This window comes from Spea bombifrons, chromosome 10, assembly GCF_027358695.1.
Source record: "Spea bombifrons isolate aSpeBom1 chromosome 10, aSpeBom1.2.pri, whole genome shotgun sequence".
In the NCBI taxonomy this organism is placed as follows: domain Eukaryota; kingdom Metazoa; phylum Chordata; class Amphibia; order Anura; family Pelobatidae; genus Spea; species Spea bombifrons.
The window spans coordinates 33,603,621-33,627,858 of NC_071096.1; the positions used below are offsets into that span (position 1 = coordinate 33,603,621).

At 39.8% G+C, this 24,238-nt stretch overlaps 1 protein-coding gene across 2 annotated transcripts; it reads left to right on the forward strand.

Annotated features, from left to right (window-relative positions):
- The first annotated feature begins 535 nt into the window (after nt 1–535).
- Nucleotides 536–21,855, forward strand: LOC128467060 (cadherin-1-like). Of its 2 annotated transcripts, none has more exons than XM_053448567.1 (16): nt 536–718; nt 1,713–1,824; nt 14,990–15,204; nt 15,423–15,533; nt 15,831–15,986; nt 16,095–16,239; nt 16,316–16,491; nt 16,646–16,774; nt 17,278–17,460; nt 17,966–18,210; nt 18,547–18,689; nt 18,824–19,048; nt 19,212–19,430; nt 19,724–19,854; nt 20,521–20,664; nt 21,458–21,855. In XM_053448567.1, the coding sequence occupies exons 1-16, from the start codon at nt 647–649 to the stop codon at nt 21,662–21,664; spliced, it is 2,613 nt and encodes an 870-aa protein (XP_053304542.1). In that variant the 5' UTR covers nt 536–646; the 3' UTR covers nt 21,665–21,855. The 2 variants fall into 2 exon arrangements, with proteins under 2 accessions (XP_053304542.1, XP_053304541.1); XM_053448566.1 differs by having other exon boundaries at nt 537–718; nt 1,710–1,824.
- Nucleotides 21,856–24,238: the final 2,383 nt, after the last annotated feature.

A 24,238-nucleotide genomic window follows, 5' to 3' on the forward strand; every position in this document is an offset into this window, starting at 1 on the left:
ATAAACAAAGAAATGTTGTTTATATACACATTGTAACCTTTAGGGCTCTAGGACACTATGATTACCGACAAATCTTCTGAGCTACTACAAAACACATAAATATTGTCACTTTGGGGGGTATAGCTCTTTGATATGTCCTTTCCGAGTGGCTCTATTAAAATCACTGCCCAGTGCCCATCAGTGCCCCTGGTTTCCCTTCTTGAATCACCCGACATACACCCATAAGATGTTGCTTCCCAGTACTCGTATGGTGCGGTAAGCAGACCCCACGCCGTGAGTGGGATCTGCTCCCGGGGCCGGCTCTGCACGCTGGGGGTGTCAGCGATGATCAGGGTAGGAGAGTTTCAGCGATTACAGTAACTTTGCAGCAGTTCCCGTGCCGCCACCCCGGCAGTGGCAGAGTCACTGTGAAAATGACCACCCCCACCGGTGACAGCGACTGTTCCCTCTCACCTGCCCCGGTGACACCGCCCCCACGGGGGGGTAAGCAGATCGGAATCTGGGTGTTGCCGTACCTGTCCCGGACACACCCCGGGCTAAAGTGCAGGCGAAGCAGTGAGACGAGACAGGCAGAGACACTCACAGACTGGGAAGCACGCAGGACAGCACCCACCCGAGCGAGCCCGGCACCCACTCATTCCATTCCATGTCCCCAGTGGGGATGAAGAAAGTCCGGATCCCCTGCGCCCGGCTGCTGTTACTCTGTCTGTCCTTACAGGTTAGTTCTGTACTCACTGCCATACTTACTGTTCATAAAACTGCCCCTCTGAGTCCTACCTACCCACTTACTGCCCCGACTGCTTCTGTAGTAAGCCACTATCTAGACACTACTCGGACTGTCCCTGTAAAACACTATAAATTGTCCTTGACGAGTGCCAGGGATGTCTGGGGATTACCTTTCTATGCACAAACTGTCCTGCCAGGAGTGGCCAAATAAGACTTGTTGCCTTTATGTCTCACCGAATGCCGCGACCTCCACCTACAAGAACCATCAACCTGTCCCCTAAAACTCTCTTAAGACCAAAGTCATTGTGCAGTTGCCCACCTGGATGTCACGTTTGCCTAGTAATACCCAGCTCCACATAGAACAGTCCCTGTAATGCATATAAAGACCCCAAACAGCTGCTGGAACCTGCACAGCAAGAAGACCTACCTACCTGCCTCTCCCCTGCTCCGTGTATTTTAGATAATGTCCATTAATGCCACTGTCCTCACTAATCCTCACACCTCTTATGTGAGTGTGGGTGCTGATATTTACTCTGTGTACTATACTCATACTTCTCAAGGCAGGACCCAGGTGCTTGGTGGTACCTGATGAATACATGATAATAAGCCTGGGTGTACTTTATTATCTGATGAATACTGACATCTGGCAGGAAAGAGGTGCTTAGTGGTACCCGGTGAATAAGTGGAATATTGGTCCATACTGGGGGCACTTGGTTGGGAAAGGCTGGGACACACTGCATGTCCTTGACCATGCACACTTTGTCTCTATATACCCATACATTAAGAATGAATTTAATTGTGAACAATTATTGTTGTCTGCATATAAGAATTATTAAGATTGAGAATTAAGAATATTTTTTCACTGACATTTATAAAACAAATTTGGGAGAAATATGCATTTTGTGATGGAATGGACCAAATAAACTTTTCCCAGTAGATTCTCTGTATTCTGCTGTATACACTAAAATATTCTTTCTCTATAGCAGATAATAGGAGGGCTGTCAGAATGGGTATCATGCAGCAAAACTGGCTTTACAGAGGAAAATTACTATTTCACGGTGCCAAGGAAGCTAAAGGAGCACACAGTGATAGGAAGAGGTAAGACCCTGAATATAATCTCTTATTTCTGCGCTGACCACCCAGGTTTTAAGGGGGGGGGGTCGCAAGAAGAGATAAAACCAGTTGATCAAGTCACTGGATGCACTGGATTGCTGCATGTAGTTGATAATTCACATTCACAACTGATTATGTTAAGATCTCTTAGATTCTTTATAATGTTATCTGGTAATTGCAGCCCTTTATACTTGCTTTCAATCTGTTTGCTGCCCCGAGGCTGTCGCCAATGAGCCGGCAGAGAAAAGATCAGAGGAAAACACAAATTTTAAGAACAACTGTATCTATAAGGTAAACTGTATTATAGAACTCATCCAGCCATATTCAAATGACATGGCCTGGCATTGATAACACTAATATCCCCAAAACAGGGCAACACCGCATGCCTTGGAATAAACATTAGATGAAAGTTCTAATGGAAAAAGTAATTCCACTCTTATAGTTTCATTTTATTGTAAATACATAAAAAATAAGCCCTTTATATAATGGCGATTGTGAGCTCATTTGAGTTGGACCCTCCATAATTTGCTTCTGTAGATCAATTTGTTATGCTTTGCACTATTTGTAACGTCCTGTTGACCCACTGTACAGCGCTGCAGAATATGATGGTGCTATATAAAACATGAAATAATAACCCTCATCGCATCGCTGTTAAACTGCAATGTGTTTTAAAGCGCAGGAATACTTTGTGCTATTACAAGATTTGAAAACCATCCCCAATTCCAGAAACGTAGAATATCACCGTCATTTCTGAGAAGATTTTGTTGTTCAATGCTGCCCCTATACCCCTCTTCCCTTCACTCTGTGGTCTTATTGATGGTTTTCCCCTCTGTTTTAAGACCTTTGTCAATAGTAGGTTAAGTGGAAAACACAAAGCATTGAGTTTTTATTCCCAAAAAATTCAATATTCACAATTGTCTGGGGTTGAAAACTAGCATAAAATGGAAAGACGGTGGTGGCTGTGGCTCTTGTCCTTAACCCAAGGTGAGCGCCTGATGGAGGAAGGGGCAAAAATGGCTCCTGCTCTTTGGCGGTGTCACCAGGAACATACCCTGATAAGCTTGTTAGAGGTTAGAATGTTTTTTCAGTGTTGTTGGTGCACGTTCTTCTCCATGCATGCATGCAGCCAGTTCCTTTGTTCTTATGTGAATTGAAAGAGGCTTGTTATCACAGGCCCTCTGTGGCCAGGGGTGTTTCTTTTTAAAAATGTTGTCAGATTGTGTTGCGCAACATTCCTCTTTCCTGTGTGTCTGGGAACTCGAGGGAGAGTCTTTTTCTCTTTATTGTCAAGACCTTAGGCCATGGGTCATATCTTGTCTGCAAATTTAAAAAGTGCAGCAATAGTGCCGCAAAACATTTCATTTTGGTTTTTAGAACCGTACACAGACTTTGTGACTCATATGTTGTTGGCCAATATCGATTCTGTGTATTTTCTCCATTTTAAGAAATAAGATTTCCTTGCACATAGCTGCCGATAAGGTCAGTTCTGGACTGCAAGGACTGTGGCCAATTGCACATTGTATCTAGAGAGGATATATCATTGTTTATCTCATAAATATAACTTAAACCTTTAAATACAACTTTTAAAATATACGTTCATTTTTATATGCACCCATAAACATTTGAAACTGAAATTTCAGAGTATGTATCTCATCACTCCTTCCAGATAAAGCGACCAGAAAAAAGACAGTTTTGTAAGCTTCGGAACCATATGTTTTTGAATGATGGCTTATCATGTTAATCATTTTAAATATGTTACTACGCAATAATCTACAAGTTTTAACTCCTGTTTGTTATATAAATATCATAAATATATAATATAAGTACAGAAACTCACCATATAGCCTCCAGGAGAGAGAAGGAAAAATGAAACCTGTCGCTTGTTACAATCAAACGAATCTAAAGCCCACAATAGCTTGATTTCCAAAACAAAATCCAACAACACTATATGTTTTTAAAAATTATCAAACGATTTAGAAATATTGTAATTCTGTGCATAATGAAATTTATTTTGTGCCTTTATCACCTGCCCTGTGAACGATGACCCTTGTTGCGGCTTAGAGTTTTGGGCATCCTTGCGCATCACGTGAGGCCCTAAGACTTGATAACCTACATTATTTTGTAAAATAAAAAAATGCTAAATAAATATAAATACATATATACATAGAGAGAGGGGGGGAAAGAGAGAGAGTTTATTGGAATAAGCAGTGTTAATAGACAGGGGGGGTACCTCGTATCTCTTTCAGACAGCGATGCTCTTGCGTTCACAGCCTTGACGCTGTGTGATGTTAATGCTTCTTGCAGTGACGCGTTAAGAGTGCCTTAATCACAGCTTCCAAGGCTCTGAGCAGATAAGTACAATAGAAACTCCAAAGTTTTGGGGCATAAAGGATAGAATTTTTGCTGTGGTTATCAGTGTGCTTTTAGACTTATGTATAAGTTTCCTGCCTTTAATGTACGGAACAATATAATAATTCTTTATATATAAGAAGGTCTCTGCATATAAGATGACTTTGACTGTTTAGCTGGCTAGGGAAATGCATGCAGCATTCTGGAATATAATGGCGCTATATAAGTCAATAAGTAACAGGTAGTCTAGCTGGGCTGCATATAGCAGTAAACATGGCGAATAAACCCCAAATAACCGATCGTATCGGTTTACGCTGTAATTCCCCTTCTTTCTGGTTTTCCTTGTAATTCTGGTTAGAAATGGTTGATCACAGCTCCACCTTTTTAAAGCCCTGGCATGTAGGGGCTTGGAGACTATCTGGCTGGTGTATCTGGTTTGAAAATGTTTGCCTTGGTAACCCAGGGAGGACTGGTTGCTTGCTATTTAATATATAAAATCGAAACAAAAGTGAAAGAAACTGCAGTTTCTGCAGGAAAACAACCCTTAGCCTGGTTTTACACTTAAATGTAAAATTCTCGAGGCTTTTAAATGATTTACAAAGTAACACTGTATCAAGCATTGCTTTGGTAGAAATGTTTACTTGTGCCACTGTTATTAGTGTTCGTTTGTACGTATTCCCCATTGATACAATAACTTCTCTTGCAAAGAGTAAGTATTTCTTGAAAGTTGAAACTTTGAATATTTAGATTCATTTTCAAGGCGAATGCTGGTCACTTTAATAAATTATGCTTTCTGTTTGAGCGTAGGGCAGTTAAAGTATCTGGGGGTCAACAGCTAATCTGCCTCTTGGGATCTCCCAGGTGTTCAGCGAAATTCCAGAGCAGCGTTTGACCTTGTGGATGGGGTTAACATCTAGTACTTAAGATGCTTTTGGTCTACAGCTCCCATCCTGTTCAACAGGCCAAAGGCTGAATTTCATTACACACTGTTGCCTGTTGTATTTTTGGTAAATTTTGGTAAATTTGGTATTTTGTAATATTGTATTTAAACCCCAGATGATCCAAGGAGAAATCCGATTGCCTTTTGGACTCAAGAAGGATTTTTTCCCCCTGATGGCAGAATTCAAAGTAGCTTAATTAAGGGGGTTTTGCCTTCTTTTTGATCAAGAGTAGGAAGGTTAGGTAGAAGGCTTGAACTTGATTTACTTAGATCTTTTTCCAACCTTATGTACTATGTTACTATGAAGGGCCAGTGGTGTAATACAGGGTGGCCACATGGAAGATATGTTGTTTATGTTGGTAGCCAGAGAGTCTCAGGAATGGTAGGACTAATATTGTGGAAAAATGCTTTTGTTTTTGCTTGTTGATGGCGGGTGGCTGTATATTATCTGGACCTTGATGAATAAATGAATTCTGCCATTCCAGCTGTGTCTTCTCACGCAATGGTGAGTAGACGCTGTGATTATGAATTATGTTGACGGCTGGTCTCTCAGGATCGCATTATACTCAATGTCCAGATGGAATATTTGTTGAACCTGTCCTTTATCCACATTTGCACAATGCTTTCTCCTACAAAATTAAGCTTCTTTCCATTATTATCGAAAGGAAAAGAAATGAAGCAGAAGGCAGTGTGCGTGTTGGTTGACATACTGTATATTTAATTCATTGCCATAAAGTGGTTTAATGACAGGACACTGTCACACCTCCCATACTTACATTTATGTTTATAGAAAGAAAGTCACTTGTGAGTAATTCCGTTTGATTACAAACTCCAGGATGTCCACGGTAACACGACCATGATGTGGATGGATGACATGATTACTAAGTCACTAACGCTAAGTCGGTGAGCTTGTCACTGTGGCATCTGATTAGTTTACCAGGACAGACACAGACTGGTTTATTATCCCTAACAAAATAATCTGTGAACTTGTCGCTTGTCCCTAAAGTCTCATAAGGTTACCCCATGGTGTGCTGGACAATACCTTTATTTAGCTCATCTGGGCTCAAAATATCAACTCTATAATAATCAGAGTTCAGGTAACATTATTTATTCACAAGGTTCCATTTCCTTTTACGTACTGGATGTCGTAGAGCACAAAATGATTCATTTCTTAACTGCTAACTAATTAATGCTTATCTTTGCTTTATAAATAATCTTTTTAAAATTCATTCCGGCAAGGTTTTGAGCCAATGGATGGAATTGTATTTATCAGCGAATAGGAGGCAGAAGACAAACCGGTTCCTCTTTATATTTTAGAACATGCTCAGCTTATTAATGAATAAAGCACTATGTGGTTATTTATAGGGCAGGTACCGCACTTATGGAATATATTTACATAGCAATGCATCTATCTATAGCTATATTTCCACGGGCCAAGGTCCTAAAGGTCTAGATGGCGCTGTGGAATTTGATGGTCATAATAATAATAATAATAATAATAATAATAAATAATAATACCATCTCCTGGTGGTTTGGCTAGATTAGCCAGAGACATCTGGCTCTTTGATGGGTAATAAGGATGGGCTTTAAAATGAGTGTCCCCACTTCAAAGGTTGCAGCAAAACCACGAGGCCACTCCTGTGTCATTGAAGTAATCGCCGCATAAGCATCAAGTGTTGGCCTAATCACACCAGCATACACACTGGGAAGGGAGTGTGACATACTCAGAATAACACCCTGTCCTTTTTCATTATAAGAGCATGTTGTTACGTGCACAGTGTTGCCTAACCTATTGAAAGACAACCCATTGTCCTGTGTGCCCCATGGCAAATCCAAACCTATTGATACTCAAGAACTGTGCTAACTTCACCTTAATTATATATATATATATATATATATATTCCATATAGACATACACTTTCTGCGTGGCTTTCTAAAAATCATTCCTTACTGTGCTGATAAGGAACTGGTAGAACCAGAATGCATTGATAAGCATGTTTGGACTTTGGTCTTTTTTGAACATATCACGGCTACTGCGGCACTATAAATACGGGTTAAATATTGACGTTATCTACATAATTCTTTTCTCTTCCTGGATACATTAGCTAATTTCCACTTCTTTATGTTTTTCTTTTTTTTTTGCCTCACGAAGTGCAGGCTCAGGACCTCATGTTCTCATGTAGTCTAAGTGCATCGGCGTAAATATTTATTCCTTTAACCCCTTAACGACAATGGGCTGTCCTTAAACTCATTAAAAACAATGCATCGTGAGCCCTTACAGTGAAGGAAACTATTTTTTGATCCCCTGCTGATTTTGTATGTTTGCCCACTAACAAAGAAACGGTCAGTCTATAATTTTAATGTTAGGTTTATTTGAACAGTGAGGGACAGAATAACAACAAAAAAATCCAGAATAACGCATTTCAAATAAGTTATAAATTGATTTGCATTTCACTCAGTGAAATAAGTATTTGCTCCCCTATCAATCAGCAAGATGTCTGGCTCCTAGGTGTCTTTTATACAGGTAACAAGCTGGGGTGAGGAGCACTCTCTTAAAGGGAGTGCTCCTCATCTTCTGAGGACACCTGTCCACAGAAGCAATCAATCAATCAGATTCCAAACTCTCCACCATGGCCAAGACCAAAGAGCTGTCCAAGGATGTCAGGGACAAGATTGTAGAGTTACACAAGGCTGGAATGGGCTACAAGACCATCGCCAAGCAGCTTAGTGAGAAGGTGACAACAGTTGGTGCGATTATTCACACATGGGAGGATCTTGTCAATGATCTCAATGAACATCTGAATGATTCAGAAGAGAACTGGATGAAAGTGTTGTCGTCAGATGAGACCAAAATCGAGCTATTTGGCATCAACTCAACTCGCCGTGTTTGGAGGGGGAGGAATGCTGCCTATGACCCTAAAAACACCAATCCCACTGTCAAATCTTGGGTGAGAACCTCCTTCCCTCAACCAGAGCATTAATAATGGGTCGTGGATGGGTATTCCAGCATGACAATGACCCAAAACACAAGGCCAAGGCAACAATAGAGTAGCTCAAGAAGAAACACATTAAGGTCTTGGAGTGGCCTAGCCAGTCTCCATCCCTTAATCCCATAGAAAATCTGTAGCGGGATCTGAAGGTTCGAGTTGCCAGACGTCAGCCTGGAAACCTTAATGACTTGGAGAGGATCTGCAAAGAGGAGTGGGACAAAATCCCTCCTGAGATGTTTGCAAACCTGGTGGCCAACTACAAGAAAGGTCTGACCTCTGTGATTGCCACCAAGGGTTTTGCCACCAAGTACTAAGTCATGTTTTGCAAAGGGGTCAAATACTTATTTCACTGAGTAAAATGCAAATCAATGTATAACTTATTTGAAATGTCTCTCACTGTTCAAATAAACCTACCATTTTAGACTGATCATGTCTTTGTCAGCGGGCAAACGTACAAAATCAGCAGTGGATCAAATAATTTTTTCCTTCACTGTACATGTACGGGCTTTGTCATGAAGGGGTTAAGGCCGTGTCTGAACTACAGCTACGTTTGTATCTGTGTTGAGATTGCAACTGATTCATTAGAATTAAAAAAAAATCTTTAAAAAAAATCTGAAAGTCTCAAGCACACAGACATGAGTGGCCTTTATTAATACCCTGATAGAACTTGAAGAGTGATTTTCCTCATTGGCTTGGGTACAGGGGGCAAATCCAATTCTTAACAGCTGTTTTAAGACTGAATGTAGTGTATAAAGCAGAGTTTCTCCGCATCCATCCTGAAGCACCTCAATAACACATGAACATTAAGGTCTAAGAGACAGACAATGTTTGGTCCACTTGTGTTAATGTGAGGACATAATGACTTCATGTACTTGTGATGCTCTTGGGAAGCATTGATGAGAAATTCTGGTAGAAACAGATATAAATGGATATTATATTAAAATAACAATTAGGCAAGCTTCTGAGGGACGATTTAACTAATATTTGAGGCAACAAACACCAGAATGTGAACTAGCGATGAGTCACTGAAAGGAATTTTACAGATTTTGATAAAGAAGTCAATATTTAAACCAAGCTTACAGGCCAACATTTGTTGCGACTGAAGCTGTGAGGCCTCTGCTGCTGGAGAGAAAATATTAGGGGGAATGTATTTCTGAAATATCTGCACCAAGAGTACCAGATATTAATATTTAATAACAATAATACAGTTGAGGGTATTTAGCTAAAACAATGGGGTTTATTCACAGGTCTGTTATTGACTTAGCGGAATATGATTGCAGTATATGAATCAATAAATGATAATTCATTAAGTGAGGGCCAGCCCTGAATTTCTACTGCCAAAGCCCTGGGCTGACCCCACGTAATGGGCAGATATATTATTGGAATGACAATCAATACTTTTAGCAAAAGATGGGCCAGCTCAGTTTCTTTACAAGAGAAGCTCAATGTGGTTGGCCCTTCGTAATGCATAATCAAGTCAGTAAAATGTTTCATCGCATCGGACCTGCAAACCCCCAGTTTGTGTTGTAAATAAAAAGTATATTTGTACGCCTCGTCCCTAAGAGAAGCAAACAATAGATTGTGTTTAGAGCTTTTTCCACAGTGCGGTCTGCATGATTATGTTTGCATAGAGGCATGTTAGCTCAGTCCATACATATTTAATAACCCCATGATGTGTGGGGAGGGGGAAATGTTCAGCTTGTCTTATAACCTCTGCCCCAAAGTACCTACACTCATCTTATAAATGTGTGGCTGCTAAACATTTCACTCTGGGACTGTGTATTCTAGAAATGCATCTTTTCCCCTAAAGCCTAGGTATTCCCTCTGTAGCATAAAGCCCCGGACCATGCCTTCCCATCACAGCCATCGCTTTAATTTCCTTATAAATTCACAGTCTTTTATGATTCTTCACTTTTGAAATCTTCATGACATGCCAGTTTTGTTATCAACCTCCGATACATATAACGGCGAAGTTTTAGGGAGTTATCGGGAGGAGCCATTTTTCTGGGGCGGTCACGGTATTTTTATTTAATTCAAGATCTCTTTATACATGTCTATGGGGTTCTACGTTGATGTACATTCCTCTCCGGCACTGTGAAAACGGCGTTGTTCGATTGCAGGTGTTAGTACATAAAATGAGGTATAAGGCACCCAGGCAGTTTCGTGATCAGTGTTAGCAGTGTTTTCGTTCTGTAGTTTCTGTCTAGAGCCTGCCAAGGTGTGTTCTGTCTCTGCCTGTGATTCAGGGCAGCTCAGGTTTCACTATGTGAGCTGCAGGGCAGCGTGCCGTGATGTCATCCTTTCACCTGCGCTGATGACAAAGCAAACATCCTGGAAACCCTGGGGAGGGCATTTTTACTAAACGTCCCTTAGGGAATTTCCATATATGGCCAGATATTTACTGCTTCTTTACTCTCGTTATGACATCACAAAGTCTCCAAAAACTGAATTAGCCCCTTTCGTAACCACTGTGCAAGATGTTTTCTTTTACTTTTCATTTTGTTTTTCCAGGGGAATTTGGCCCATTGAGTGTTAGGTTTGTGGACAAAAGAAAAACATGTTCAAACACATAATATCGCTTCTGAATCATTCTTCAAAATGCTTTTGCAGCAGAAGGACAGTACCATTTTGTAGTTTTGATGATGATTTTGTAGTAGTTTTGCTGCTTAAACTATATTGTGTGAATGATAGTAAGATATATTTATCTGTAAGATGGATTTTGTGAAATGGATCTGTCTGGATTTGAAGATTGGTATGTTTTGTACGACGTGTGAGTGTTTTGCTGTAAATATCCGCCGGAGCCGTTTGTATGTGCCCAAGTGAATTGGTCTACCTTGAGAACGTTGCTGGCCCATCTCCCACCTGGCAGTAAAGGGGCTTCAGCTTTATGTAGACCCCGTAAATTGTAATTAGTGCTAATGCCGCAGTCTATATAGCTGGTAATCGTCTGTGTTAATCTTAAACCGTCTCTGGGTGTGTCCAGGCAAAGTATTTGCTTCCATTATCAGCAGGCTTGCGTGGAGCCAACAAACAGGTTTCTCTCCTCGCTTATTTGTATAAGACCGTGTGGGGGAGGAGAGGACTTACTGTAATTCTACAGCTGGCCTACAACCCATATCTTTATGTATTGTTCTACGTCACATTTATTTTTTTTTACACGTACCTGGGAATTTACACAGCTTTAACAGGAAACGGGAAAAATACACTAATTTACATGAAACCACATTGTGTTTTAAATTTGAATTTCTCCTAAAGACTCAAACACAACCCCTGCACATCTTGGAGAACAAACATCCGAGGCTGAATCCCCTGTGTTTCATCGCTACAGATCCTTTCAGAGCACATAGAATATTACTGCAAGACAGAAACCCCCTTTTCCCGATGCAGCTCGTGCCAGTTATAATATGTTTGGATGTAGGTTTGCATTTTGTAGTGGGATGGTATAGTCTTAGTCATAGACATGCACACAATGCGTTCTGTTTTTACTGTAATTTGTCCTTGTGTGATGCCTTGTGGGGGTAACAATGGCTGTTAGGCCAGTCAATGCAAGTAGACAGGGAAGTAAATTCTGTGGAATTATGTTAACTCTACTTCTATTTCCACAAACATCTGCAAAAAGACCAGTCCTCGCTGTGTAAGATCTATTCTTATCATTTTAAGGGCTCCACTGGCCAAACCACACCATCCACTTTCACGAGTACTTCCTCTAATCCGGTCTCGTTCTCAGTTCAGAAGTTTAAGGCTTATTCCATAACCTTTCGCAGAGAATTACGCAAGTAAGAGACCCAGAAGCGACGACACAGAACGACGCTGCAACATATTTCAAGTTCTATTGTTTACCCATTTCTGGATATGAATTTCGGTGATACAGATAAATCCTATCTTAAAAATGTTTACGTCTAAAACGTGAATGACTACAACTTTGCAACTGTTGAAACCTAAGTAATCAGAGAATAACTGGTTAGACTAAAATGGTTGCATAAAACTTTAGGTAATGGAAAAAAAAACAAGTAGCCCTTCCTCTTTTTAACATGAAACTGGGAAGGAAAGGTGGATTAGGGCTCAGAATAAAGCAGGTTTAGGGTCTTTTAAATTCTCAGAGACATGTTTAGGGGCTCCTTTAAAATACATGTAAGTGCCTTCATACACACTGAGATCAGTAATATATATAGAGGGGGGGGTCCCTATGCATATAACATGGCAGCGCACCATAATTTATCATTTGCCCTTTTATCTCTCTGTGATAGCGCTGATCCAGGCAGTTGGAATCTGGTTTCATAGCATTCTGATAGCTGCCAGATATGCGTTATTAGAACAGGGGGACGCTTTCATATGTTACTCTGATTACACCAATTAGGCCAGGGTAAAGGGTCTTATTTTTGTGGACAGGGGGTTTCCAGAAAAAGCCTCGCCTGTATCTTGTTTCGCTCCTGAATTTACCACCAATGTAACTCAAGCCAAACTCCAGCCAGAGATTCCAAAGAACCGTTTACTGCTTGTTTGAGAGCTTTTTGTTTTGTGTCTTGGGTTTCAGGGATGCTTGAGGATAAATATTTAGCTTAATTGTGTTACTGTTCCCACGGAAAAACATATATGATCACGCAATTAACAGAAGAACCAACGAATAAGAATTCTCTGAGAATGTATTAATGAAAATAAAATTTTAGTTTTAAAGGAATGCACAAATCTACATCGATACTGGATTATCGTAAATGCTACCTATTGACAGATTCGGGACATTAGACACATGTTGACCTCTCACCTCAGGCACCAACAGGATTTGCACATCCTTTCTGTTAATTTCTAACATACTAAGATCCAAAGCCAATCAATGATTCAAGAGACGTTAACAAATGATCTTTCTAGATACATTTTATGTAGATTTTCCTTTTTCTGATATTTTTTTTGGCTATAGCAGGCAATCTAACATGCTTGCCACTGCTGCTTGTATCATGATGTTGTTTGTGGGGTTTGGTAACTTGGACATCAGTACCATAGAGACGTATAGATAAGTTACATTATGTCTTACTACCCATTGTACAGCGCTACGGAATTTGATGGCGCTATATAAAACAATAAATAATAATAATGTCTTACTAAGACTAACATTTCATCTCTATTGTATTTGCCGCCCGGCATAAACTTCCCCCTAAACCACCAGCAAGACCCCCAGCTTTTCTTTATGCGGGAAGTATAAGCAAGGAGGATTAATCTATTGCGACGCCATAATAGATAAAACCGTATAACATCATAAAATGGCTAATCACACCTCAGCAATATAGCAAGACCAGTTCTCCATTCAACTGTCAACACAGCGGAAAAACACCTTTTGGAAGCAAGGTTATTGTGCTCCGAAGCCACGGCCTAACCAATATTTATTGAATGAGTGAGTCTAACCCCTCGGGGGGGTGTCCTTTAATAACTGCTTTCAGTCCAAATTACTACATTAAATATAAATGAATAGGATCAGCAGCATTCAGACTGGGAGGCTGCCAGTACAAAGCGGACCCGCCTTTGGTGATCCCTTTAATTTGCAGAATTACCTTCCTTTTCCATGTATTGTGTGCTACGTGACATAGGTGCCACACCATATTGCTACCTGTGTACTGTTCCACTGGTGTCTTCCACACATTACTTCTCCAAGATGAAATGTTCCAAAACTAGACATTTAATGGCCACGCTGTTAAAAATATGGCACTTTTTATTGGACCAATGTTCCAATTCATGGCTTCCATCATCTTTGCATTGGGCTCCAAGAACTGGTTCCCTGTGTCGCCAAAAGCTCGTTTTCCCAAACATTTTACCTGCAAACCACAGCTAAATCAAGTCTTTAGTGTCTAACGTATTTACTGCCCCTTTACTAAACAGAACCACAATCCTAATTAAAAGACACTGCCCAATTAACTGTAAAAATGGGAAAGGATAAGCTCCTTAAAGCAGCGCGTACAATTATCCGAGAGACGTTGATATATTCCTGAATTTATTGACCCAATATAACATATTCTACCTAGAGTAACTCATATGGAACATTAAAGACTGGAACTTTGGCAAGTAAGAGATTTCTCGCTGACTTAGCTTTGGTATTGGGGTTTGCACATTGTACATGGTAGAGCTGCTGACATGAAAAACATTTAAAAAAATCTAATTAAAAAAAATATATTTATTTGTCAACATATTTAAAATAGGCAGGGACACCAAGCACCTTACACTGCATCACATCTAACGTATTATATGATCCCACCAAATAACCCGGCAGTATCTTTCATGTTGCAAGGAACTGTACATGGATTTGTGAAGCACCTCGCTATACTTTGGTTTCAAAACTGCTAATGTCTTCTTCTAACCTAAACTCAAAAGTAACAACTATTTGCGTAATTGCCACTCCAGGCCTTGCCCTGAGACTGTATATAATAGACTTTATTATGGTAACATCTACTGGTGGAAATTGGTAATACATTGAATTGTTATACTTCTGGGCTCTTGGAACTTCAAACTACAGTATATCTATAATTAAACGGGTGAACTGCTTAGTTTATTGGCAGTTGTTTAAATTACAGCTTTGGGAACGAACTTCATTTAGTATTATTACCAGCTATTGGGCTGGATGCTGGTTTCATTGAATATAATACAACGTCACATACGGTCCACCGCTGGCGTTATTACACTGGGCCCAATTAAAGGAGGACGCCTCTAATGAATGTCACAGTGCATTAGGTTGTACATTTGTGAAAAAGCAGGGTTTATTATGCAGAAAATGGGGCAATCATGAAGACTTTGTATAGTTTTTGCAAGGAAAAGAATGAAATGCCGAATGTCTATTTCTTTCAGTTTCCCATATTTTAACCGTGGTTGTTTGTGTCTGTTGTTGCAGTTAGCTTTGAGCAGTGTGGACACGCATCTACAGTTCAGTATGTTTCTGAAGACCCAGATTTTGATGTACTGGAGTCCGGCACGATCATAGTAAAGAATGCATTAAAGATGCACAAGCCCACGAAAAGGTTTCACATTTTTGCTGTCTATGGAAAGCACAAAGAAGAGCAGTCTGCCCTGGTTACCCTGGAAAGGAGGCAGCACTTACACCAACAGGTGAGATATTACAGACTACCAATGGTCTGCAATACATATTAATATTCGGGCGCTGTTCTCAGGCCAGCTTGGCCCAGTTGCGAGAACGTCCTAATAGACAGCAGTTTTGTAGCTAAATAATTCTGATATAGAGAATGTAATAGGAGATTTGTTTTTTCCGCGTATTTGCAATATGTTGTTTATCTTACGTGATCAATAATCATTATTTTGTCACCCAGGATTTATCCAATGAGCAGCCTCTGCTGAGAAGACAGAAACGAGAATGGGTTATCCCTCCAATCTCAGTATCTGAAAACGAGAAGGGTACTTTTCCAAAGAGGCTTGTGCAGGTATGCTCTGAGTTACTCGCAGGATATAAAAGTGTTCAATATAAACTAATTCTTCAAAAAGGATGTGCCCCAGCCCTAACAATCTCTACCCGCGCTCACATTCAATGATGGGTATTGTCTGCTAGATTTCTTTTTCATTCACCGTCTTCTAAGTGATTGTTAGTGGTTTAAAAAAAATGCAAAAAAAAGGCATACTGCATAAATACAGGATGAAAGCAGAAATGAACTGGATGTTTATTATATTGTATCAGTGTGGATATACAAAGTAACTTTGTTTCTTCTCTTTTCCCCCCCCAGATCAAATCCAGTAGAGCTACTGAAGTGACAGTGTTTTACAGCATTACTGGGCAAGGTGCCGATACCCCCCCTGTGGGTGTATTTACCATGGAGACACGAACTGGCTGGCTGTTGGTGAACGCACCTCTGGACAGAGAAACCATTCCCATGTATACCGTAAGTATATGAAGAATATTAAATAACATGGGCTCGGTAGATCACGTGTGGGAGATCCTGATGATCCAGAACATACAACAATTATTAACAATGGAACATGTGTTTTAGATCCAGGTACATGCCGTGTCTTCTGATGGAATATCGGTGGAGCAGCCAATGGAAATTATAATTAAAGTCATCGATCAGAACGATAACAAACCACAGTTTACACAGCAGGTCTTTGAAGGTTCTGTGCCTGAGGGGTCTCGACCAGGTAGGCTTAACATCAATAGCATTATCAAACACAGTAAGTGGAACGAATTATCACTGACACAGAATTTCTTTTAAAGGTACTCCCGTGATGTCCGTAACAGCCACAGATCTAGATGACAGCATCAACACCAACAACGGGATGGTTGCTTATTCCATCGTCGACCAAGAACCCAAAGAGCCCAATGCTCAGATGTTTACAGTCAATGTTCTGACCGGACAGATCAGTGTGATCTCTACTGGTTTGGACCGAGAGGTTGATCACCATTTTCATAATAATAGTAAACTTCTAGTTCTGACTTTTTATAATGTTGGCCTGAGGCATGGCATAAACATCTGCACATTCCAGATGACTGTACTATATACAGCATTTCAGACAAATCCCACCATTCTTACATCTCTTTTTTCAGAAAATACCAAAGTATACACTGATAGTCAAAGCGACGGATCAAGAAGGTGAAGGGCTCTCAACGACTGCTACAGCTGTGATCACTGTGACCGATACCAATGACAATCCTCCTGTTTTTGACCCTACAACGGTAACAATAACATATTCATGTCTAAGATGTTACTTTACATGAGCAAACCCATATAGTAGAATAACTGGGAATGGTGAACTTCAGTCCATAATGTCCACACAGTCACTATTTTAGTATTGCTAAACCACATTCTAATTATTTCAGTATAATGAAATCCGAAGGGTTAAGACTTCAGGGCCAATATCACTACTTTTCCATTTGATTTGGACTATACCTGATTCATTTTATCTAACTCATTTCATTATACTCTGGATTTCACATAACGCACAAAACGGGGACAGCTAAATGATGACTTCACCAAATTTCACCCACGTCCCAAATATCTCCAATTTATATGTTTTTAATGTTTTGGGGGAGGAGGCACTTGAAGCATAATGGGTTGCTTGTGATGTAGTCACATTGTATCATGGAAGATCCCAATGTTTGGCAGTGTTTGTAGTTGTGCTTTTTATGGATGTTCGCTTTGAAAGTGTTGAGGAAGCTCATGTCTTTTCCTGATGCAGTATGTTGCTGATGTTTACGAAAACGAAGTTGGCGCTGAGGTTACGCGTCTGACGGTCACAGACGCGGACATTCCTGGCACAGATGCATGGCTTGCAGAATACAAGATCATCAAAGGCAATGAAGCAGGGGCTTTCAAAGTTGAAACAGTCAATGACAATGTCGGACTTGTGACAACCATAAAGGTAAAGGAGATCAGGGTTTAAAAATTTGCTACAAATCTCCTAACAATAAGACTCCAATGGGAAGTTACCCAGAACAAAATAAAGTATGATGCGATGACTCTTTTGGCTATTGAAAAAGGACTCTGTGCATGTGGGTTCCTTGCCATGTGTGTTCCACCGGCGTAGGTTTACATGTGCGGGTCCTTGTAGTACAGGTCCATGCACGTGGGTTCCGGCAGTATAGGTTCCTTGCAACAGAAGTTCATAGGTTTCCAAGTCTATACACACTGGGACCTTTCTCTATCACTACATAAAACAATAACTATACCCACATCACATTTGTGTTCTAATTACCTACACGATTATACATGCAAGCTTCCCTGATATTCATAAAGCTACTACAATGAATTGTGATGCTGCAGTGACCCCAAGTCCTTATGGACTTATGCTGTCACATTCTAATGAAACAATCTATACTTCAGACAGGTCTATTGTGTGCTACACCAAATGTTCCTTTGTCTTTCAGGGTTTGGACTTTGAAGTAAAGAGCCAGTACCTGCTGCTCATTACTGCGGTAAACAAAGCTAACTTTTCTGTGCCGCTGGTAACTTCCACTGCCACAGTCACTGTGAATGTCTTAGATGAGAATGAGGCCCCCATATTCGCACCGCCTGTCAAATCAGTGTCTGTCTCTGAGGATCTGCCAAATGGTCAGGAGGTCGCGTCATACACCGCACAGGATCCAGACAAGTTCCAGAATCAGAAGATATTGTAAGTAGCTAATATTTGTTACGCAGCGTCGCAGTGCATAACTTCTGCACAGGATCGCTTAAAGTAGTCTGGGGGTCAGAGTTCATATGAATGTTACTGCTAGTATTTTAAAACGTAGCCTTTGGAGATGTTTTTATTGGCCTGTCCATAAGCACTAAAAAGTATTACTACTTGGCTTTTAAATTTGACACTTTTTGTCAGTTTTTGGCTAGCCACATTGTTGCCCTTATAAAAGAGAAACATGACCGCAAACATCATAAAGATGTAGGAAAGAATCACTAGGACGGTGCTTTACGGATTCTAATGTTCCCAAACACGTGGCTTTGGTCTCTGCAGTTACATGATTGGAAATGACCCAGCTGGGTGGCTTTCTGTGAACAAGGACAATGGAATTATCACTGGTAATGGACATCTGGATCGGGAGTCCATGTATGTGCAGAACGACATTTACAAAGCAATCATCTTGGCAGTGGACAGTGGTAAGGATTTGATTGACGTTTACTTTTTGGAAGGAACAATAGGCAACAGAGCTATGAAGAAAGGTCTGGTAATATGGTGGGCAATGTTTTTTATGCTGACTTTTTTTTTAATAGAATCATATATTTTTCACCAGGTAATCCATCGGCTACTGGAACTGGGACCCTTTTGCTTACCCTTCTCGACGTCAACGACAATAGCCCATATTTGGAGACACCAGACGTATCTTTTTGCCAGAGAGATCCAGACCCTATAGTAATTAGCATAATTGATCGCGACAAGAGCCCAAACACTGGCCCATTCACGGTGGACCTCTTGCCTGAAGCACGTGAAAACTGGACAGCTTCCGTGGTTAACAATAGTAAGTTATTAATTAGGAGCTTCTCACATTAAGTATTGTGGATACTCCTTTCAAAATATTTTAAAATGTATATATTTGCTTGATGCATACGTGGGGACATTTGGTCAACAAAGCCTGGGCTGCAATCCGTTGTTTTTGAGGTTAAGATGTTGTTTTTTTGCAGACCTTGAGATAAAACCATTGAAGGACCTTGAAGTTGACACTTATGATGTCGGTGTCATCCTGAAAGACAATATGGGAATGCAGAACAAGTCCATTCTGAAAATCACTGTGTGCCACTGTGAAGAGGACAGGAAGATCTGCGCAGAAAGAGCTCTTCTTGCTGGAGGACTGGGAATCCCCGCTATTATCGGAATTCTCGGCGGCATCTTAGCGCTTCTGAGTAGGTCTTTTTTTCTGTCAGTCCCTGGGGAAGGGCTACAGATGGTCAGTCCTATCCCAACACGATATAGGTGTTTATGGGACCCATTTGCCTTGTACCTGCCCTAGATATTCTGCAATAGACAAAGTATAAGTACCAGGGCCGGAGTGGAGATACAAAGCAACAAGAAACGTTAGCTTTCGTCTGCCTGCTTTATACAGCTAAACACTGAGTGCCAATGAACTGTATAAGGGGTAGAACTTGCTTAGCACTTGATTGTATGATTGTAACACATGCTATCTTTGTTTTTATAGTATTGTTGTTGTTACTCCTGCTTTTCGTGAGGCGGAAGAAGGTGGTAAAAGAGCCCTTACTTCCTCCAGAAGATGATACTCGGGACAATGTCTATTGCTATGATGAAGAAGGAGGTGGTGAGGAAGATCAGGTAGGTGAAAAGGAAGGCAAAGTAATGTTATTTACCCTACTGAGCTACTCTTATCCTCATATAAAACAAATATTATATGGAGCATGGATATAAGTGTACCCTGACAAGTCCCTGACATTCTATTACACTTACTATTGTTTATGTAAGACTCTGGGCATTATAAAGAATGGTTATTTATTAATATAGATTGCAATAGCCAGATTGCAGCAATGTGCCAATCCATATCTATTAGGAATCACTTGGATCTTTATGCCACAAGAATTGATGTGTATCATTTGACAATGGGAGGAATACACTACAACGGAGCCTCCCGTTTAGGACTCCAACACAATGGCACAAGCAACATAAAGTTAACCAAAACCGTTGCTAGTGAATATATCTCCAAATAAACCAGATCCAACATTCGCTCTGGAGTTTGACTATAGCTGTAATATTAAGTTAAGCATAAAGTCAGATTGCAGTCTCAATTGCCTATGAAAGCATTCACGTTACATCTTAGATGGTGCAGGCGCGCCGGAAATCCCATGCGAGCAGCAGGAATTAATAGAGTGAGATTTCAAACATAACAGTTGCAGCATGATAGCCAAACATATTTATAGATATACTATTATTACTACTATGATTATCATAATATTAAAGCATATTTTTTTAATTTTCCCTTTTCAGGATTTTGACTTGAGCCAACTTCACCGTGGCCTTGATGCTCGTCCAGATGTGATACGCAATGATGTTGCTCCCACTCTGTTACCGGCTCCTCAGTACCGACCGCGCCCGAGCAACCCAGATGAAATTGGGAATTTTATAGACGAGGTTAGTAAAGAGCAGATTCAGTTCGCAGATGTGTACCTCGGTTAGCCCTGCTGTATCATTGTAAACCCTGCATGCTATTATTGCCAGAGTATTACTGTGTAAAAAGCTAAATAATGGAGAAATAAGCCTTAACTCTCCATTTCTGTAAGACCACTAGTATCCTATTTTTCTTGTGACTACTGGTCATGGTGAAATTCATAGTCAATGCAACAGTTCTATTAAACTCCACACTTCTAACTGATTCCACCACAGTTACCTTCCATTCATCACAATGAGGGAAAAAAGTATACAAATTATAATCACTCTCATTGGTATTCAAATCCTCTGTCTTTGGGTTACTGTCCCTTAAGCATACAACCAAGCCTTTATCAAAGTGGTGCTTTAAAGAATGTGGGCTTAGCCTGCTTTAAATATACATTAAAATTAGTTTGTTTTGATTGGTTTAAGGTTAGTGTAAACTGCTGGTAAAAATCTGCTCTAAACTGTGAGCATCCAAAAAAAGTAATCCCACTTTTATCATGTTTGAAGGAGAATAAATATTGACTCATATAAAAATTAAATACGCGCCTTACCTTTATTTGTCATGTTAGGCCTTCTTGGGGTTCCCACTTTGTTCCCACGTAAACTTCTGCACTAATCGTGATACATGTCTCTCCATTCAAGTTATAGACTAGTCTATACTGTCATAGGCTGGTGGTAGTGCTTGGGATGACACATAGTATTGCATGGTTGGCCTTGTGCTTATAAGAGAGAGTTTCTTTAAAGTGTTTTTTTTCCATTTCCCTTTATCCAGAACCTCCACGCAGCAGATAATGACCCCACTGCCCCGCCGTATGACTCCTTGCTTGTGTTTGACTATGAAGGCAGCGGCTCTGAGGCTGGGTCCCTCAGCTCTCTGAACTCCTCCAACTCTGATGAAGATCAGGACTTCGATGCATTGAACAAGTGGGGACCTCGCTTCCAGAAACTGGCTGACATGTATGGCGGAGATGAAGATTAAAACATCCCCTACGGTCATAGAAACTGTGAAAAGTATAAAAGTGCTAGTGCCGGTGATCATCTGCAGATAACAACTTAACTACAGTCTTTATCACAGTACAGCAGCATGAAGTCAGGCGGCTCCAATGATTTTCCTTTTTTTAATTTTCTTTGTTCATCCCAAGCAACAATATTTACTAAAAAAAACAGAAACATTATTTTGTATAACTGTTTCATTATTGTTTTTATATCAATACAAAACACTTGTTGGTATGCATACAGTATTGGTCTATACGAGCGTCTGTGTTTTCAGAAGTGTTGATTTTAGTGCTAATGTGCTTACAATTAGAACATTTTTTAGCTTACTGTAAATTATAAGTATATATATATATATAAATGCACCCAAATACATATGTGTGTGTGTGTGTGTGTGTCAAGAGATGCTCAAGGTGGAATAGCTACAATATGTATGTATATAAGTATGATTTAAGGCATCTAAGTGGAATCAGGGGTTATATCTATTTTAGACTTCTAGGGTAAAACCCATAACTTCTTCCAAACAAGTGCCTATATGTATATGTATTCAAAAGACCTCTGATACACAGGGGACACGGCCATAATCAAAGGCATGTTATTTTTATGACTTTTCTGGTTTCTAAGAGATTTAAAGCCCAGGGATATGCAACTAGCAAAGCCTCCTCTTTGTAGTAAAATTTACTAGACAACTAAAATTAGATTGTGAGCTCTATGCTGCAGGGATGCATTGTGTCTGCACTCTTTTTACTTATACATATACAATTTTTATATAAAAAAAAATAAAATGATTTATATAATAAAAGCTGTATTTCCCTTCATCGTTTCTTTGTCTCAGATAATAATATTTTTTGTGGGTGATTGCTTGCCACACTATACATTTGTACTTGAACCAATGGGGTCTAGAAATGTATCATTTATTTTATAATTGTAGCAAAAGTTAATGGGTAAACATTCTGTAAATCAAATAAATAAATAGATAAATGTATACTATTTAATGGTAAATAAATACTATCTATATTCTTATTTATCTTAGTAAAGCAGGGGTCCACAGATCTGTAGGGACAACACAGGCAGACATATTTAGATGTTAACATGATTTTCCATGAACCAGAGAAGGTTTAATAAAAAGGAGCTGGGTGGTAACATAAGTAACACACTTATGGGGTCTGCCTGGGGCTAAAGTGGGGTAAAAGAACAACTGTGGAAGAAACAAAAATAAAACAGGATAAATCACATCAACACCCCCCTCTACCACCACTACACACACAACACACACATACTTTGTGAATTCTGTAACAAGTCTGGAACCAAAGAGCATCAAGGTCAGTGATATTGAAGACCATGGAGTGTAATAGGATGGAGTTCTGGGTTCCTTATCTCATGGAACCGATAGGCAGTGTCACACACAAAGACTCCCAGCTGCAAAGTCTGATTTATTTTAAGTGGAAGGATGGGACTCCTTCCACAGCCGCCCAAGTTACATTTTACATCCCCTCAATCGGAGTATTTAGTCCAGCTACAATGTTTCTCAAATCTATACGTAAGGAGAAAATGCTTTACATGCAGATAAGGAGGATTTGCATGTACATGGAGGAGAGTCACTGGGTATTATGGTGATGAAATATCTAGTACTCTACATTAAAGGTTTGACAACAGTGTTACAAACAAAAAGGGGATGGACAGAGGACGAAAGGCTCTGTGGTTACATAAAAGTATTTTATATGTGGATATTGAATGTGAAGCATAATAGAAAACCCTGATATTCTGCATCTCAAGCCTCTCTATCTCATCATGTTTTATTAAAGTCTAAGAACAAGGTGCGGAAAATGAAAAATAAATAGGCAGCTAAATCCAACATAATAAAAGACAGCCATGGGCTCACTTTCGGTGGCACAAATCTCACCATCCCCATTCATTATACTCAATGTACATACCAAGCAAAAGGCACAGCCTTCTGCCATTCTGTATAAAAGCTGCTTACTAGCCTGACCTGCATCTATTTGTGGCATTTGATAAGGTCCCAAAATGCATATTAAATTCTACCGTTACTACTAAATTAGCCGCCACCTTGGGGTCTCCTCTTCTGCCATCCGGCAATGCCTGATATATGCTATATATATATGATATAGGATATGTCCTGATGAAAGTCTGTAATAAACAAGACTGAAACGTTGACTTGAAAACCAAAGTTGTTTGTGTGGTTATTTGGAAAGTCCATGGTAACTATTTTTGGACTTTATATTATTTACTGCTACAGCTATTTGGCACCGGGCAGAAACTTGGCATTTGGAGTGCAATTGTTAATTTTGCACTCCAATAATATATATATATATATATATATATATATATATATATATATATATTTATTATTATTTATTGTTTTATATAGTGCCATCATATTCCATAGGGCTGTATATATATACAAGTTCACAAGTGACCTATTTTACTAAAACTCATAGTATTATATGAGAGAGTTTTTGGTTACCTCAGTTCACATTGTCATTCACTATAATGAGTATGTTTATATTTTGTTATTTCAGTTCCATATTTTGAAACACTC